Below are 18,723 nucleotides of genomic sequence, written 5' to 3'. Positions count from 1 at the left end.
AGCTACATTTAGCTCCAACTCTGCTCCAACACACCTGCCTGTTATTTTCATGTAATCCTGAACACTTTGATTGGCCGGTCCAGGTGTGTTTTATTAAGAGTTAGAGCTAAACTATGCTGGATGGTAGCCCTCTGAGGGCAGGGTTGGATTTCATACTTCCTAAAGTCTTAAGTTAAGATCTGACTCCAGCGTGTTCCTAACTAAAATCACCATGGCCATTGAACAAATAAAATGGTATTCTAGAGTAAGATTGTTTCTGTAATATAGCCCCTTTAAAGTTTGGTTCTTTTAGTGCACAATGCACATGGGTGAAACTCTCTAAAGTGCCAGTGTCCTGCAGAGTGTAGCTCCAATCAGATTCAAAATACTTGCCTGGAAGTTTCTAGCAATCCAGAAGACCTTGATCAGCTGTTTGGGTGTGTTTAATTAGGGTTGGAGCTAAACTTTGCAGGACAGTGAGTTTGACAACCCTGTTCTATAGTGCCTTCATGAACTGTAGTTCAACACCAGTGAGCCAACTAATCCAGGTCTTTACCAGGTTTGTTTACTCTGGAACTAAACTGTTCCTGCGCTTCAGAGAGCTACCTTCCTGTAATGTCTTATAAGGCCTTATTGGTCCTGGATCAGGGGTATTCAGCTGGATCCAAGTAATCTTGAACACCTTGGTTAGATGGTTCAGGTGTGTTTGGTTTGGGTTGGACCTGAATTTGGAGGGACAGTGTGTCTCAAGCAGTGGGGTTGAATAACCCTGTCCTATACAACATTCCTATAACCTGTCATTGCTTTCTGATTTTAGGTTTAGGGTCTAGAACAGGGTTACTCATTCTGACTCATGGAGATCCACTTTCCTGCAGAATTTATTTCTAACTGTAGTCCCTGAACCAGCTTCTCAAGATCATTGGTTTTATTAAAAATTAAATCTAGATGCATTGAAGCAGGTTTAGAAGTAAATTAAATTAAACTAGGAATAGCCCCTTTCCCACTGAAGGAACTAATCAGGAATTGATTGAGTAAATACTTGCACATAAGTTGGCAGTTGATTTGTCTCGTTGCCTTTCCAACTCCCATGTAAATAACATAAAACCAACAAAAGTATCTAAATTTATAAAAGTGCAGCTCTGATCCTGCCATCCTGTATCATCGATGGGTTCCTATTGTAGGTGCAAATGCAAGAGAACAAAGTCTCTTCTGGTCCACTTCAGGGCTCTAGGCCTTCTCGGGGAGTACTGTAGCTACTGTGTATCAGAAATTGGCTAATATGGCTCTCTGTGAGTAGGAATGATTAACCCCTGCCCGAAAAAAACATAATCTAGCAATTTGGTTAGGTTTAGGGTTGGTTAGACCTAGAGCTAGTTTTGGTTGCCAGGAATAGTTAGGTGTCTAGCACCAGGGATGCCTAAACATGAAACATGTCTTACTTTTGTTCATCAGGTTGTCTCATATGATTACTGTGGTACAGCTAACAGATCTTTGTTGGTCCTGGGCAACACTCTTATCAACCAAACAGATTTTGGAAATGGGATTAGGCTTTTAGGATTTAGGTTTGGAGTGGAGCTTGACTTACAAACCCATAATTTCCCTCTGCCTGCAGGTTTAGGTAACAGTTAGGGTTAGGAATGGTCAATGTAATTTTGCCAAGTAGGTTATGTTCCTGAAATAACATACTGTACTTTATCTGTCCTAAAACAACATTACTATCAAACAGTCCAAACACTATTATCCCAAACACTATCCCTCCCCTAAAACCCAACTGTAACACATTCCTAACCTAAATCGGAGGGAACTATAGATTAATAAGAATGTTATCAACTAGATATCCAGTTGTTCTGAATGGGTTTAGGGGCTTACATTGGGTTAGGTCTGCACAGCAATGTTGTTCTAGGTTGTTAATCCAAATTTATCGTACTTTAGGGTGTAGGGTTAGGACTTTTTGTTTCAAGTCCTTTTCTGCAAAATCACATGGATTCAGCTCTTATTGCTCTCTTCAGTCACGGATCAAAGAAGCATCACTAAATCGCTGACGTTATCTTCTTTACAGGCTCTGACCTCAGAGTTGTCCCAGGCTCGTGACGACACCAAGAAGACTCAGAACGACCTGTTGCACACAGAGAACGTGCGTGCCGGCCGAGACAAATACAAAACTCTCCGGCAGATCCGCCAGGGCAACACTAAACAGAGGATTGATGAGTTTGAAGCCTTATAAAATATCTGGACCAGGAAACTTTGGGAGGGAGGGAGGAAAGGATTCTCAAAGCCCTTGTCCATTTTCTTTCTGTCCCTACGTCAGAGTGGTCAATGCAAGAGGCACATCTTGCGTACAAAAGCACATAAGTGCGCACACGTACATGCACACAGTAATGCAACAGATTTGATTCGTTTGATATGAACACTGGTTCAACATGCACTAAAAACTAAATTATAAAAAAAAGCACACTTTGACACATGATGTTTACCCCTTAGTGGTGTACATTGAATTTCACGGTAATACTTTACAGTAAGGTTCTGTACTGTAGCATTATTTAATGCATGAACAAACAATGAATAATTTCATTTACAATTTCAATGAACAACATCATTAATTTTTTGGTAATTTGCTCATTCTTTGTTTGCAGTACTCATTAGTGATAACTTTTAATGTTTATTTATACAGTATATGTAGCCATAAACATCAACAAAGATTAGCAAATTGCTAAATTAATTAACTAATGTTAACATACACAGCCTTATTGTAAAACGTTACCAATTTCACAAACACACACCAGTTTCACAGAATGTACTGAAATAAATCTGCTTTTGCCATAAAAATATGAAGCTAAATGATATTTAAATACACGTGCCAACAATGCATCCTCCTTTTGTTAAATATATGTTAGTAATTCTATAATCTGGCCAAAATATAATTTTAATTAGATTTGGGTTGTAATAAGTGGTACTTTTTCTCCCCCTTTTTCTTATTAATGATCCACTCAGCACAGGGCTTGGCATGATTCATTTTATGTATTGTCTGATATTAAAACTCTTTAATTCATGTTGAATATGGCTTTTGCCAGAATATTTGTTATAGTGTTTATTTATTCAGTCTTTGGGTTATGGTTTATGGGTAGATGTACTTTTCTTCCTTAATAATGGCAGTACAGATTCATTTGTTTATTGAATTATGTACTGACCCATCATGATTCCTTTTTTGAAGAGATTCATATGCAAGTTATACTTTTTTATATATATATTGGATTAAGTTCAAATGCGTCTTAGATTTCCTACATTAGATACAAACTGATTTTTATGACTTTGTACTAGTTACTGAATGTTTATTGCCATGACCGTGGGATGAAGGAAGATTTGTTTAATAGACTTTTTTAATATCAGTAGGTATCTAAATGGATTTTGATATATGCTGTGTTGGTGGATCTGTGAGCAGAGTTTCTCACGGACTTGCTAGCAGCTCTTCATATTTTAATTAAAACTATTAAAAAAATAGCACAAATCAGGTAGTGTTAAGACACCTTTACTCTGCTGGTGGGACCAAATGTAAAATATATCCAAGAGAAGTATGGAGTTTTATGAGTAACATACAAATGGGCGAATATGACAATTTACTAAATTGTTTCTGTGATGCCTGTAACCATGTGGTGCCACTTTCATAAAAATAGAATAGTATTTTTTTGTTTTTCTTTTGTTTTACATAGGCTTAAGGTCTTAAATGTATTAGTTTTCTCCAAATGATCCTGACTGTTAACTCATTCTTGATTTTCCACCATCAAAATGAGCTGTTTTAATCACTCGCAGCACTTTGAGCGCTTGTGTTTAAAATATTACTTGAGATCGTCCATACACAAATAAGCTTTTCACACTACGCACTACCGACCAGAGGCAGATGAGGAGTGTTTTTACAGGACTTAACGCTGTTTTTAACCCTGGGTTACGAAGCTAGTAACTAACCCAGGTTAAGAACTAGTTGACCCTGGGTTAACATTTTAAAGTGTGACTTATGTGTATAATATAAACTCAAATATCAAGTTTATCAACTGGATTTATTTATTTCCCCCTAAAAGGTGTTTATTATATTAGAAATAAAGATTTATGATGACCAGATCTGGGTGTGTTTATTTAAGAACAGAATACTGTATGCCATCTTTGTGAAAATATTTAGTTTATTAAATAAGTTATGAAATGATGAATATAAATATAAAATATACTGTAAATAAAACCACAACAAAGAAACCCGTTCATGTCTGAAGAAATAAAGACAATCTGGGCATTGGTTTGTCCGGATTGAGCTTGTAAGTACAACTGTCACTCGCCAGGATCTGTGGGTTGATGGAAAGCATCCACGTTCTTCAGTTATTATGACCTCATGCTTGTGCTGACATTTGCATGAAATGGAAGAACGAAGTCATGCCACTCTCCTGGCATCTGCTGCAGACGTTGCCATGACGATTCTGCCGAAATAAGCAGACAGGATTACATACAAGCCCATATTTTTTAATGTGTGTTTTTGAGTGTGCAGACAGTATTTTTAGAGAAGTCTACTGGTGCACATTTATAGATGTACAAAACACTACTGACGTCAATCATTTATGACTGGAGTCTTGATCTCATGTGAGTGTACATCCAATGAAATCCATCACATGTGTTAAACTTTCAGTAGAAAATACCCAGGCCACCTTTAATGTGTGTTTTGTGTGTGGAGCTCACCTCCGGTCAGTCGTGCTGATCTCAGTAAATGGTCAGCAAAGCTGAAGGTGTTTTTCTCATACAAGTTGAGCAGCAGCGTGGCCTGCTGGAGCTCCTGAAGCGTCAGTCTGCTGAAGTTCATTTGGACAGAACCGGCAGTCTTCTTCAACGCTGGACTTCTCTGCACCAGCTCTCGATCTCCAGGAAGGCAAAGGATTCTGGGAAGGCATTAATACCCAATTAATGCACATAAAATCAAGTCACGTGCCATATATGCCTTCAGATTTTGGCACAACATTTTCTTGTGGAAAGGAGACTACTTTTTTTTTTTTATTCAGTACTGTTCATTACTGTATTGTACTGTACTGTTGTATGTATATACATATGTATGTATATATATATATATATGTGTGTGTGTGTGTGTGTGTGTGTGTATATTTTTATATATTATTCTGCAAGGATTCATTACATTGATCAAAAGGTGTCTTTGTGTATAATGTTATAGCATATAATATTATATAATTATAATAATATTACAATGCTAAAATTAAATTATAGCTTAGCAGAAACTTATGCATTAAAACTCCTTTATAATTTGTAGTAAAATGTTATATTTTATGCCTAGTGTTGCAACCATATCATTGCTCTCTATACAAGCGTATTGGAACTTCTTCAGACATAGGCTTCATACACACAGTCAATGTCACTCACCCTTCAATGTAAGCTGTTTTTGACAGAAAGCACAGCTTCGATACATCAGTGATGACGACTTTGAGCTGTCCTGCTGCTCCAATCAAAAGGTCTGTATAGATAGAGTAATTACACTCAATATGTTTTTATTCTGAAATAGGAATAATTTGTTTCAATACATTTGAACATAATGAGCACTAAAAGAATAGAACAAAGCCCAGAAAAGACAGTCTTTGACTCATTCACACACAGTCATTCATAGTCCTATTTATAATGGAGTGCTAGTCTCATACCAGCTGTGTGTAGGTAAATCTGTGACAGGAACTGGAAATGAGCTTTAAGCAGCAGCTCGCCATCGACATCTAGTGGATGACCCTGCTATGAAAGAACAAGCTACAGTGTTCAACAGATCAGCAGATATAGCCTACCTCAGAACATGAGCAGATGTGGGCAATTTGTCTTATACAGCTTGCCCAGTTTGACTGATCTTACCTTTGGACCGAGTGCGTAGCAGACAGAGCGCTGAGAGTCTGTGCTCTCCAGACACAAGTCAGCCAGACGCACGAGTGTCTCGCCCAGAAAGAGCTTCCGCTTGAGTCCCCTGCAGTGCCACACTGACACCTGAACTACACTGCTGCCCAGCTGCTCAGCAGAAACCACACACTGCAGACACACACCAAACAGTTCAGCACAACAAAAACCTCCAAATATAGTCATACTTTCATTGCATTTCTATCTGTGCAAATAAAAAAAATAAATGTGTAAGTGAATAAATAAATAGTACTTTTAAATAAATGCAGCTGAATTAAATTTAAAATGACTTAATACACACTAAAAAAAGTCACAATTAAAAATAAATACATAATTAATAATAATAAAGCTACTGCTTTTCTTTTAAATTTGTCAGCTGAGTTATGCCACAACAAGACCATTTAGGGCAAAGGGACACTTAAAGCAAAACAAAACAAAAATAATAATTAATTGAATAAAATGTAATTGAATTAAAATCCCAAAAACTACAGTATTCCGATGATTATTAAAGGTTAAACTGTTTTTTAAGCTTTGCTCTAAAGTCTGGTTTTGTTTCCAGTGTCTGGCTGTAAACATTCATTGTGTGATTGTGAAATTTCAAACCATTTTTATAGGTTGTGAGAGCAATAACAAATAATATTTTGCTCTCTCAGCATCTGTTTGTAAATTTGCTTTTCTTACTGCAAAATTGACTAACTTTGCTAATTTATTGACTCTCACTAATAATGATTGCTTATCTCACCACTTAATGTACACGTTCATTGCAGGGTTCTTATAGAGAACTAAAACTAGAACAAAAAAATAATAATATATAAAAAATATATATATATATTAAGTGAAATGAAATAACTATATTGGCGTTTTAATAAAAAATAATGAAAATGAAAAAAAAACACACAGCAAAATGACTGAAACTAACTCAAATTAAATTGGAAAATAATAAATAATAATAACTACACTTTGATTTATTTATTTATTTTGTAAACAGTGTTTACCAGTAAATTCTGGTTGTAAATACTCACAGTAAAGGCTTCATTGTAAACCGGGTTATTTCCCCTTTTGACTGCTGTCTTCATCTTATAATCGTGGTATTTCTTTGGAAGCAAACAGACCTTTACATACCTGTTTGTTCAGAAAGAGACAATTTCTTATTAGGCCAACTGTATATGAGCCAAATACATTACGGCAATAATGTCCTGCTAACATTGTTCAATCTGTAATACACAGCAAACATGCACTCCAACAAAACAACTCACGGATGACATTTCTTCTTCATATGTCCAAACATCAGATTTTTGCAGGCTTTGATAGTTATATCCAAACAGGACGTCCTGTTGTTGTAACCGAAGGCAACCTCAACTTCTCCGGTCACACTAGTGTTTTCAAAGATCCCACAATCCGTGCTACTGTTGATGTCCTGTGCAAAACATGTTTTTGAATGAATTCATATTTATTAACATTACACTTTTTTATGTTGATGTTTAAAGTCGTGAGAGAGAATTAATGCACAATACATCCCTCATCCCCATGAGCCTGTAAGTGTTATCTAACAGACAATTTTGCAGAAAGTTATCTTGCAGAATTTTGCAGACCGTAGGCAGTTTGCTTCCTGAGAGATCTGCACATCAGTTATCTGATCAAGCAGAATTAAATAGCACGTGAATACATACCCTCTGCTCATCGCTGTATGCAGATGTATATGAAGCATCGTCATCTGTCAGGTAAAGTGTACTTGTGGAAGCGTACTGCTTTGTGCCTCTGCTGTTCTGGGATATATTGGGAAGACTGGGTGCTTTACACAGCTGTAAGGAGACAAAATCAATCAGGACGTCACACGAATGTCAAATGTTTAGTCAATCTCATTCTTAGTTAAAGTTCGCCTTCAAACTTACACAGTAAAACAGTGATTCTCACAAAGGTTAGACTATAAGGGGGTCACAACAAACTCCCAAAGGGCCTCAAGATGACTTGAAATGATTTAAAAAATAATCAATACATTTTTGAAGAACCAGGATTTGAAAGTATTTGAGGAAGCCTCATTTTAAGTGTGATTTCTAGACATGGAAAAGTCAATATAATGGGCATTTTTATCATAAATATACATTTGTTCTACTTTTGAAATATTTTTACAATAAGGTTTCATTTATTGACAACCGTTAACATGAAATAACAAGCATTTATTAATCTTCGCTAATGTTTATTTTTAATTTTATTACTCGGTGTATCTATTAATGTTATTTAATTTGACCTGAGCATGAACTAACATTGTGTTAATTAACTAGCATTAATAAAGAAGAGTGCTGTCAAACGATTAATTGCGATTAATCGCATCCAAAATAAAAGTTTGTGTTTACATAATAGATGTGTGTGTGCGGTGTATATTTATTATGTATATATATATATAAAGACACACACAAACAGCATATATTTACAGCATGTAGCATGCATTTACATGTATATATTTATATTCATATTAATGATATCATATATAAATATATTTAATATATAAACGTAACATATTTTTATGAAATATTTAGGCTGCATGCATGTGTGTGTATTTATATATACATAATAAATATACACAAAACACACACATTATGTAAACAAAAACTTGTATTTTTGATGTGATTAATCGCGATTAATCGTTTGACAGCACTAATAAAGAATAATACGGTAATAAATATGCTGCTCATTTATGGTTAATGCGAGCTAATGCATTAAAGATGTTAACGATGTTAATAAGTATTTTACTGGGTATAGACGGTGAATAAAAAAAATTTGAGAACCACTGGAGATTTCAAACACAGCAGGCAATGAATTTTCATCTGCCCGTTTTTCAAGTCAAACCTGGTTGGCTGGAAAACCAAAGTGGATATATGGACAGATTCAAATTTTGATCGTTCATAAATCAACAGTAATGAAAGACGACACCCTTTCTTCTTCATTTGAAGGGAATGTCCCACATGGCATTGAATGGGAATTACAGGACATGTACTGTAATATAAATTCTTGTAGGCAGTACTGTATAGACCTACTCTGGCTTTGTTGATGGCACTCTCTGATCGGCTCTTGTGTCTAGAGTTCTGCAGGAGTCCGTGATCCACAGTCAGCTGACCCGCTTCCACACTCAGATCATTCTGAGATTTGGAGAACTCTAGCATCAGGACAAGACAAAACATCCCAGATCAGGCTGTTGTAGAGACTCTTGTGGATATATGAGTTATTACAATCAACATAGAGTAGGCTCGTTTTGTTTTCTTACTTTTTATGCGAGCACTGACAGACACCATCAGGTTCTCCACAGATTTAGTAAATGGCTTTGATTTTTTGAGGTCCTGGTTTAATACAAAGACACACAAACACATTATTAGATGAAGAAATGCACAGAAAAATAAAATAAAATCTATATGACTGTCTTCTTTACCTGTTCTGTTAAATGAATCAATCTGTTATATGATGGGGTTTGATAAACAGGCGGAGGAGTTGGAGGCACAACTGCAATAAAGCTAAAAAACAAAATAATAACAATAAAAACACTTTGAAATCATTGATTAAAAGGAGCTTGAATTGTCAAAGTAAATTTGATTATTATATTGAGTATTATAACAAGGTCTATATTTGAGGGTTTCCAACCTAAGCCGTTGATAAGATTGTAATAGTTTGTCTCCGATGGTTTCATGACTGTTTTCTAAAAATACAATACAGAAATACAACATTCATGGTTAATTCCAAGCTAAGTTTAACACACAGACCATCAGTTGTGTGTGTGTGTGTGTGTGTGTGTGTATGTGTGTGTGTGTGTTATAAACTTATGGCTTACTTTTTTTTTTTTTAAATCCCTATAGTAAAAGTTGTATATTTTATGCAAATGTTATAGCATAGGATGATTTTAGATGTAGCATCTACAAGTCAACAATATACATTTTATTTATATATGCAATTTTATTAAATCTACATTTGTGACCCTGGACAACAAAACCAGTCAGGGTCAAGTTTTGGAAATTGAGGTTTATACATCATCTGAAAGCTGAATAAATACACTTTCCATTGATGTATGGTTTGTTGGGATAGGACAATATTTGGCCGAGATACAACTATTTGAAAATCTTGAATCTGAAAAAAAATAAAAAAATCTAAATATTGAGAAAATCACCTTTAAAGTTGTTCAAATGAAGTTCTTAGCAATGCATATTACTAATCAAAAATTAAGTTTTGATATATTTACAGTAGGAAATTTACAAAATATCTTCATGGAGCATAATCTTTACTTAATATCCTAATGATTTTTGACATATAAGAAAAATCAATAATTTTGACCCATACAATGTATTGTTGGCTATTGCTGCAAATATACCCCAGCGACCTAAGACTGCTTTTGTGCTCCACATATATACAAAAATCTGTATGTTTACAGTAGTACATTTTTAAATTCATGTTTATCTTTTATATTTAGTTATATAATATCATATATAATATTTATTTACTTATATAATGACTGGTTTTAGAATGGAGCTTCATATACATCAAATATATATGTCCATAATGTGTTAATTACACATACATAAACATATATATATATATATATATATATTTGTTTTGGCTAGGTATAGATGTTAATATATGAAACTGTTCTCATTTCTAATGGGATTCATATCTGATTTTACTTTATATGACAATATATTTAATATATGAAATTTTGATTTATGTACATACGTATATTCCATATGTAGTATTAGTGGATAATAGACAGTGTAGACAATGGCCAATTATACAATTAATCATGATTATTAAAACATTTTGGCTGAGGAATGCAGTGATTGACCAATCAAACTCCAGTATTCCAGTGAGCAGTGTTCTAATATTTAAAGTGGAAACTGAGTAAATTCAAAACAACGGTTGTCCTCAGAAATTGTTCCTAACAGTTAGCTAATGCAAACAGACAAACCTCTGACATCCGGAAATTTATTTTCTTGCTGTTCCAGAAACCATTCACCAGACTTGATCTTAAATTCCCTGCAAAGAAGTTATGAAAATGTATCTAACTTATGTCATTAATTCAAAGCTTTAAAGACTGTTAAATAATGTATTTCTCACAGATTTGAATACTTTTGTATAAATCCACGGGGTTTTGTCTTTACCTGTATGCATGACACATTGTGCACTTCCACTTCTGTGCAGACTGGACGACCCGACAGCGCTTACAGATGCGATGACTGCACCCGCAGCACACTGATCCACAGTCCCAGAACTTTCCCAGAAGCCGCTGACAGCGTGCACATGATCTTTGACCATATTCATAGTGCATGATGGTCTTGGCACCCTGTCGACAGATACCCTGAAGTTCTACCTTTAGCCTCCTAAAACAAATTAGTTTGAAATGTTATTTTACATGTCATAGTACAACGCATTTGTATTTTTTCTGCACACTGACAAAATAAGGACACATATGTGACCCTGGACCACAAAACCAATCATAAGGATCAATTTTTCGAAATTGAGATTTATACATCATCTGAAAGCTGAATAAATAAGCGTTCCATTGATGTATGGTGTCAGGGAACTGTTGTGTGTCTGTCATGTGTTCCTGCCCCTTGTGCCCATATTTGGTTTGTTTCCTGTCCTTGTCATATGTAATCATCAGTTAATTCTTGTCTAGCCGTGTTCGTCTCATTAGCGTGTGTATTTAAGTTCCTGCCTGTTGAGTTTCGTGCTGTCTGGTCTACTCGTTATCCCCGGTGTTGGATGTCTGTGTCTTACCCTGCCTTGCCTTGCCTTGCCTTGCCTTGTCTTGCCCTGCCTTGATGTCAGTAAAGTGTTATTTGAGTTTATATCCTCGTCTGCGTGTTCCTGGTTCCTCCCTCGTGTGTGCACCGTGACAGAAGACCAGACCAAAACAGTAAGCGGCGCCCCTTCACCTCGTTTTGTTTTCCGTTTTGAAAAGTCTTTTTGTTTGTTCCTGTTCTGTTTGTCCCTCGTGGTATGGAAGTCGCCACTCGTCCTTCTGCCCTAGCCCGCGTCAAGTCGGCGTGGGAGTTCGGCAGGATTACCGCGAGTGCCGCGAGTCCACTGGCCGCGAGCCCTGCAGTCTGCCGTTCGCGGGAGAAGTTCGCCGTTGTCCGCGGCTCCCAACCTCGCCGCTCACACCGAGCCCGCCGTTCGCGGGAGTTCACGCCGCCGTCCGCGGCACACCGAGCCCGCCGTTCGCGGGAGTTCACGCCGCCGTCCGCGGCACACCGAGCCCGCCGTTCGCGGGAGATCACGCCGCTACCTGCGGTTCACCCAAGTCCGCCGTCCGTGGGGAAAGCCAACCCACCGTCGGCGGCTTCACCGTGCCCGCCGTTCGCGGGAGATCAACGCTGCCGTCCGCGGGGAAAGCCAACCCGCCGTCGGCGGCTCCCCCTGTTCACGCCGCCGTCCGCGGCTCCCCTGTGCACGCCGCCGGTCCGCCTCTGACTCAATGCCCGCCGGTCCGCCTCTGACTCAATGCCCGCCGGTCCGCCTCTGACTCAATGCCCGCCGGTCCGCCGCTGACTCAAGCCCACCGGATTGCCGCTGACTCAAGCCCACCGGATTGCCGCTGACTCAAGCCTGCCGGTCGCCGATACCCTCTCCGTGGATCAAGTCCACATGTCACGGCCAGGAGAGCCGTGTTTGTGTTCGTTGTGCCCACAGGAACATTTTAAACTTACCTTGTCGTGTCATGTCTTGTCCATGGAGACTCGTCTGGGGCAGGCGGCTCCTTGAGTTGTGGCCATGGAGGCCAGTCGCAGCCGCTTGCCCCCCCTGTCGCAGAAGTGGAGGAGGTCGCTGAGGGACCCTGTGAGGGCCCCTGACTCCTCGTCATGCCCAGAGGAAGCCTCAGCTTCCTAGCTAGCCCAGGAGGGCTTCTGGTTCCTGTGGGATGTCTTGTCGTGTTTGTCTGACCCTGGAGGGTTTCCTGTCGTGTCATGTACTGTCTTGTTTGTCTAGCCCCGGAGGGCTCCTGATACCCCCTGGATTCCCCATGGAAATTTTGGGGGGGGGTAGTAGAGCTCTGGGTGGAGTGGGTGGGCCGACGAAGGATGCCATGGCCACAGTTACCACCTGCCATGGCCTCCTGAGCTCCCTGCTCCGCCATGGGTCCTGTCTGTCTGTTCCGCTCTGGAGGTCCCCGTCCTGTGGTCCGTGTCTGTCCTGAGAGGCCTCCAGAGCGCCCACCCCCCCTCCCCGATGGAACTGTTAAGGCTCGGGACGAGCCTTTCGGGAGGGGGGAGTTATGTCAGGGAACTGTTGTGTGTCTGTCATGTGTTCCTGCCCCTTGTGCCCATATTTGGTTTTTCCTGTCCTTGTCATATGTAATCATCAGTTAATTCTTGTCTAGCCGTGTTCGTCTCATTAGCGTGTGTATTTAAGTTCCTGCCTGTTGAGTTTCGTGCTGTCTGGTCTACTCGTTATCCCCGGTGTTGGATGTCTGTGTCTTACCCTGCCTTGCCTTGCCTTGTCTTGCCCTGCCTTGATGTCAGTAAAGTGTTATTTGAGTTTATATCCTCGTCTGCGTGTTCCTGGTTCCTCCCTCGTGTGTGCACCGTGACATATGGTTTGTTAGGATCGGACAATATTTGGGCCGAGATACAACTACTTGAAAATGTGGAATCTGAGGGTGCAAAAAAATCTAAATACTGAGAAAATTGCCTTTAAAGTTCTTAGCAATGCATATTACTAATCAAAAATTAAGTTTTGATATATTTACGGTAGGAAATTTACCAAATAACTTCATGGAACATAATCTTTATTTAATATCCTAATGATTTTTGGCATAAAAGAAAAATCAATAATTTTGACCCATACAATGCATTTTTGGCTATTGCTACAAATATACCCCAGCGACTTAAGACTGGTTTTGTGGTCCAGAGTCACATATGTTCTAAAGAAGTTGTTCTGAAACATTTGCATGCCTGATTCTGTCTGCTTCAATGGTTCGAAGTGCTTTGTCTCTCTGAAGAACCTCCAGGACTCTTTCTCTCTCCAAAGCCTGGAATAACCCGAGATCCATAGGGCAGACGTGATCGTATATGTCCCAGTTTTCCTGTTTGAGTTTCATTTCCTCCACAGCTCAGTTCAGGTCAGGAGACGCCACTTTGCTCAGATTCTGAAAAATTGTTCTATGGTCAATGGTGTTCTTATTAGGATTTTCATCAAATAAAAAGTGTTCAATCAATATTAAATAAAGCGTCCGATTAGTCAAATTAATTTTTATATAAAACAAGACATGTTTTTTATCAGTTCGCAGTCAGCACTGCCCCAGCTGCTACCAAATAAGCACCATTTTGTGACATTGGCAGGGTCATTTTGAAACATTATAATAGGCTATAGATGAAATATAACATGCTGTAGGTCAGGGTGTCCAGTCCTGCTGCTAGAGGGCCACTGTCCTTCCGAGTTTATAGCTTCAACCCCAAATGAACACACCTGAAACAGCTAATTAAAGACCTTAATGGGATAGTTCACCCAAAAATGAAAATTCTGTCATCATTTACTCACCCTCAAGTAGTTCCAAACCTGTATGAATGTCTTTGTTCTGCCGAACACAAAGGAAGATATTTTGAAGAAAGTTTGTAACCAGGCTGTTTTGGGCCACCATTGACTTCCATAGTAGGAAAAAATAAAAAATACTATGGAAGTCAATGGTGCCCCAGAACTCCTCTGTTTCCCACTTTCTTCAGAATATCTTCCTTTGTGTTCAGCAGAACAAAGACATTCATACAGGTTTGGCACTACTTGAGGGTGAGTAAATGATGACAGAATTTTCATTTTTGGGTGAACTATCCCATTAAGGTCTTACTAAACATAGCCTACGATAGAAACTTCCACACTAGGTGTGTTGAGGGAAGTTGGAGCTAAACTCTGCAGGACAGTGGCCCTCCAGGACCGAGTTTGGACTCTTGATTGTAGGTTATAATCTAAATCTAGAGATCAGCGAGCGGAATCAAGTCTGGAGTGAATGGTTTTAACTCAACACTCAACTATCACGGTAATCTTTTTTTCATCATTTAGAAGTCAGATGTAGTGTTGTGATACCATGTGAAAATAACCAAAAGTAACACTTTTCATCATTTTGAATGCATCGTTATTATATTGTTTTCAATAAAATGATTTTGTTTTGTTTAGACTACTTTCATATTATGTTTGCGACTTGAATGTGTGACTTGACGAACGCTCGATTCTGAGGTAAGTTTCTCGGCAGCTTTATTTACAAACGAGGCGCCTGTATTCCGAGTTGATATACATTCATAAGTTTTTTTTTATGCTAATAAAAGAATAAGGATAAACTGAAACTCGACTAGTTCGTTTCAAAAAACAAAAGGGTTACATTGAGTTCTAAAACCACCTTTTGTAACAAAAATGTTACAATAACATTGTGTTAGGCTACCGCTGTTTTGTAGCACTATTCAATAATCTGCAACAATATTTCTTGGGGTTTTCTCATCAAACACTGATTGAGATATTAATCATTAAACCTGCTGTCTAAAATGTTTGCATCCCTAGTTAAAAATCCATCAGAAAATATTACCATGCGTAGTGCTGATAACAAAACCATATCTTAAGCAGATTTTTTTTTTCTTTTTTTATATATAATATAATTCTGACTATGTGTGAGGGACCTATAGCCACAGTAAAGCTGAGTCAACATATACATGGAGTGTGGGAAATGTAATTTCCCACGTTCTTCGTGAGCTCATTTACGTGAAGTGTCTCTGGTGGACTCATATCTGGTGAACTGCGCTTGTCATGCAATGATTGGGTTATGCGGGAGCCCACAACGGCTGACCCTGACAGCTCTCTGCGAGGGGCTTTTGCTGCAAGAGCCACTTCCAGGAAAAGGTTTATCTAACAAATGCCTCACGTATTTATTATATACATAGCAGTGAGATGACAATCAGCTTCCCATAGATCAGATGTTTTCAATCAGCTTGACATATTTTTTTTTTTTTTTGAGACATGTATATGTTTGAATTGCCAAGCACGAGGCACTAAACTAAACTGATCTGCAGTGACTGATTCAGTTCTTTCAGCTGAGCTACGTGCATCATGCACTTAAAACCTTTCTCTAAATTTGTCATGCAATACCCTATAGAGGGATTTTTTGTAAATATGCTAAAAAAATGAATAAATAAACATCTGAAAATCTGTTATGCTGATTAAAAATGAATACACCTTTTTGTACTACAATATTAGAATCAACTCATTTGACAGCAGAATGACATTTGAGGATATTTCATATTTCACAACTGTATTTGCACACATTGACAGCCCTAAAAATCATTTTAAGCTGTTGGTTAACAGCATTGACAATATTTCTGTTAATATGACTTTTAAATGTTAAGTAACACAAGAACTAAAACAGCAATATTATTTACAACAGGTCTTGCAAATATTAAAAAAGTTTACTGACACTGATGTACTTTACTAAAACATGCAACACTATGCTGTTAATAAACTTCAGCCCATTCAAATTTGGCAGCTTTGATGATTGTATATTATAATAATCGCCACACTGGTGCGTCGTCGAGATAAAATATTGCTTGCAGACTTACCTTCCAGCCAGTTTGATACGATGATGTGAATTGACAGCTCAGAGATCTGCAATCTCAGCTCTATATAAAGAGACAGAGTTGTTCGTCATTTTCCACATCCTTCCTGTTCACGTGATAATGACACAGGTCTGTGAAACTGAAATAAACCAGAGGAACTGTATGTTCAGTTGAAGAGTGCTATGTAAGGTCGCAGAAGCAGTTTAGATTCTCTAACATGCTATTTTTTTTGTTTAGCTTATAATGCATATAATGTGAGAGTATACATGTTAATCAGTGTTTAAAAAAAGGTTTTTAAACGTATTTTACACTGCAAAAAGATTTGTTTTTAAATCATGAACATAAATGTAACAACCTGAACTAAACTGATATCACAAGGAGGTAAAATGATCTTATCTTATTTTTATTTTTTCCTCGAAACAGTCATGAAGGTCTGCTGGGGTCCTGATGTTTTTTTTTTATTAAAGGTTCTTGTCAAGTGACAGCAAAATTGTTTCCTGCTAGTTCATACCACAAATAGATTTTAAATATTAATATTTTAAAACAAAACCGCTTCACAGCTCACCTTGCTTTAAAAAAAAACACAGTACAAAACATTATATAAAATACTTCCAGCCTTTTATTTTCTTCATCATGATTATAAGATTGTTATAAAAAATACATGCATATAAATATATTTATATTTTCGTATTATAAATATTAATAATATGTACACTACTTTTTCAATTTTGGACTGTTTAAAGTCTCCTGTGCTCACTAAGGCTGCATTTTTCACAGAAATAAAGTAATATTTCAAAATATTTAGCATGATCCTTCAGAAAGCAAAGCTGGCTTAGTGCTCAGACTTTGTTATTATTATTATTATTAAGGTTAAAAAAACAACAGTTTTCTTCAGGATTCTTTAATTAATATAACATTCAAATGAAATGTATTTATTTGTCTCTTTTGACTATTTTTAAAAAATTTAATTACTGACTTTCTGCTTTTGAATGTTAGTGTATTTATTGGACATTTTATGATAAATATATAGGTCCAGACCAAAAAAAAAAAAAAAAAATCAAATCACATTATTGATCTAAACTAAAATATTACTTATCCCTAATTGAAGAGGATAATTTTGACAGTGATGCTTAATTGTATTGAACCACAACAAATTGCACAAACAAAATATATATAACACAAATATTAAATATTGAATCAATATTCACTAAATGAGACAATCTACTGTACAATCTCATCTCTGCTTGCACATTATGGACTTTGAATAACAAAAGTAACATGCAAATGTTATAAAGAATGTTGATGCAAATTTATTGGTATCAAAATTGACCTGAGAGAGTGAATCCATTTAATCTCCAGAAAAAGATGCACAGTGACATAAGTTTTGCTTTTGTTGTCTGATGTAATTCTGCATTCTGGCCTGAATGGGCAGTACAAACCACTATTACACGAGTAAATAAATCATTAATTGGCTGTAGCTCTTGGCTGAATGCTGAATGCAGGAACCACAGTTAAATCACTAACATGTGTGCTGCAAAACAGCTTTTATTTTTTCTTGGAAAAAGATCATTTTAGTTTTTCTGGAACTGCTGGGCCAGTTTCTGGTACATTCGGTACTTCCCCAGTTATAAATAGATTGCCTTTGAGAATAAAGATTTAATTAAAGCAAAAATCATAAAACGTTTTATTCTCCCATTTTAGCAGTTCAAACACTCTCTGGATGAACTTGTGTCTTGGTTTCAGAGTCTGGTAAAGCTCAGCTGCGTTTCATTGATCCGTTCCGTTCCGTTCTGAATGTGCCATTTGAGGCCTGCAGACTGCAGATGCAGTAGCGTTTCTAGAAAGTTTTGAGTGTGGTTTTGAGTTGTAATGTTTCAGCAACAGATATCCGGTCATGGTAAAAACTCAAGCCCGTCAGAAGCTCAACATCTCTGATTCGCGCCACGTGAAACTGAACCCAATCCTGGAGCCATGAATAGTCTGAGCCATTCTGGAGAAATCAACGATAAAACAAAACAGGGTGTGTAAAAATAATCGCATAATGAGATATGAGATAGAAACACAAAAATAATAAACATATTTGATTCATCTCATGACATTTTTCAATGACTTATTCCATATTATACTTGCCCTTGTGAAAAAGTACATTTTAGCATACTTTTAAGAGTACTTAATATACTTCAAGGGTGAACAGAATGTAATGTTTTCAGCCACTTTAAATCTACATTAAATTCAATTAGTTGAATTTTTAACCCAT

At 37.3% G+C, this 18,723-nt stretch overlaps 3 protein-coding genes across 6 annotated transcripts in view; 1 reads left to right on the top strand and 2 right to left on the bottom strand.

Annotated features, from left to right (window-relative positions):
• Window positions 1-4,092, top strand: part of LOC306880422 (ezrin-like) — a 29,484-nt gene extending 25,392 nt beyond the window's left edge. For all 3 annotated transcript variants that reach the window (XM_079433911.1, XM_079433913.1, XM_079433912.1), the window contains one exon: window positions 2,039-4,092. In XM_079433911.1, the coding sequence (XP_079290037.1) occupies window positions 2,039-2,203 (165 nt within the window). In that variant the 3' untranslated portion in view covers window positions 2,204-4,092. The remainder of the gene's footprint in view (window positions 1-2,038) is intronic.
• A 44-nt stretch (window positions 4,093-4,136) lies between these two features.
• Window positions 4,137-16,509, bottom strand: LOC306880421 (synaptotagmin-like protein 3). Of its 2 annotated transcripts, none has more exons than XM_079433909.1 (16): window positions 16,470-16,509; window positions 13,830-14,023; window positions 11,034-11,252; window positions 10,841-10,908; window positions 9,529-9,583; window positions 9,320-9,401; window positions 9,158-9,230; window positions 8,931-9,049; window positions 7,566-7,697; window positions 7,152-7,312; window positions 6,918-7,017; window positions 5,857-6,027; window positions 5,658-5,742; window positions 5,386-5,476; window positions 4,696-4,892; window positions 4,137-4,439 (listed from the first exon to the last, which is right to left on the bottom strand). In XM_079433909.1, the coding sequence occupies exons 2-16, from the start codon at window positions 13,973-13,975 to the stop codon at window positions 4,345-4,347; spliced, it is 1,794 nt and encodes a 597-aa protein (XP_079290035.1). In that variant the 5' UTR covers window positions 13,976-14,023; window positions 16,470-16,509; the 3' UTR covers window positions 4,137-4,344. The 2 variants fall into 2 exon arrangements, with proteins under 2 accessions (XP_079290035.1, XP_079290036.1); XM_079433910.1 differs by having other exon boundaries at window positions 5,658-5,739.
• A 560-nt stretch (window positions 16,510-17,069) lies between these two features.
• Window positions 17,070-18,723, bottom strand: part of LOC306880418 (ectonucleotide pyrophosphatase/phosphodiesterase family member 1-like) — a 59,138-nt gene continuing 57,484 nt past the window's right edge. The window contains exon 25 of the mRNA XM_079433906.1: window positions 17,070-18,456. Coding sequence (XP_079290032.1) covers window positions 18,304-18,456 — 153 coding nt within the window. The 3' untranslated portion in view covers window positions 17,070-18,303. The remainder of the gene's footprint in view (window positions 18,457-18,723) is intronic.

Source organism: Barbus barbus (assembly GCF_936440315.1).
Source record: "Barbus barbus genome assembly, chromosome: 14".
Classification (NCBI taxonomy): domain Eukaryota; kingdom Metazoa; phylum Chordata; class Actinopteri; order Cypriniformes; family Cyprinidae; genus Barbus; species Barbus barbus.
This window is presented reverse-complemented; position numbering and strand designations above follow the sequence as displayed.

What these genes read in the sequence shown, in the direction of transcription:
- LOC306880421 (XM_079433909.1), bottom strand. Translation starts at nt 13,975, where the DNA reads ATGAAACTCAAACAGGAAAACTGGGACATATACGATCACGTCTGCCCT. An exon ending in GATTTACCTACACACAGCTG is followed by an intron (nt 5,477 to 5,657) that starts GTATGAGACTAG and finishes CTATCTATACAG; the next exon opens with ACCTTTTGATTGGAGCAGCA. An exon ending in AAAACAGCTTACATTGAAGG is followed by an intron (nt 4,893 to 5,385) that starts GTGAGTGACATT and finishes ATGCCTTCCCAG; the next exon opens with AATCCTTTGCCTTCCTGGAG.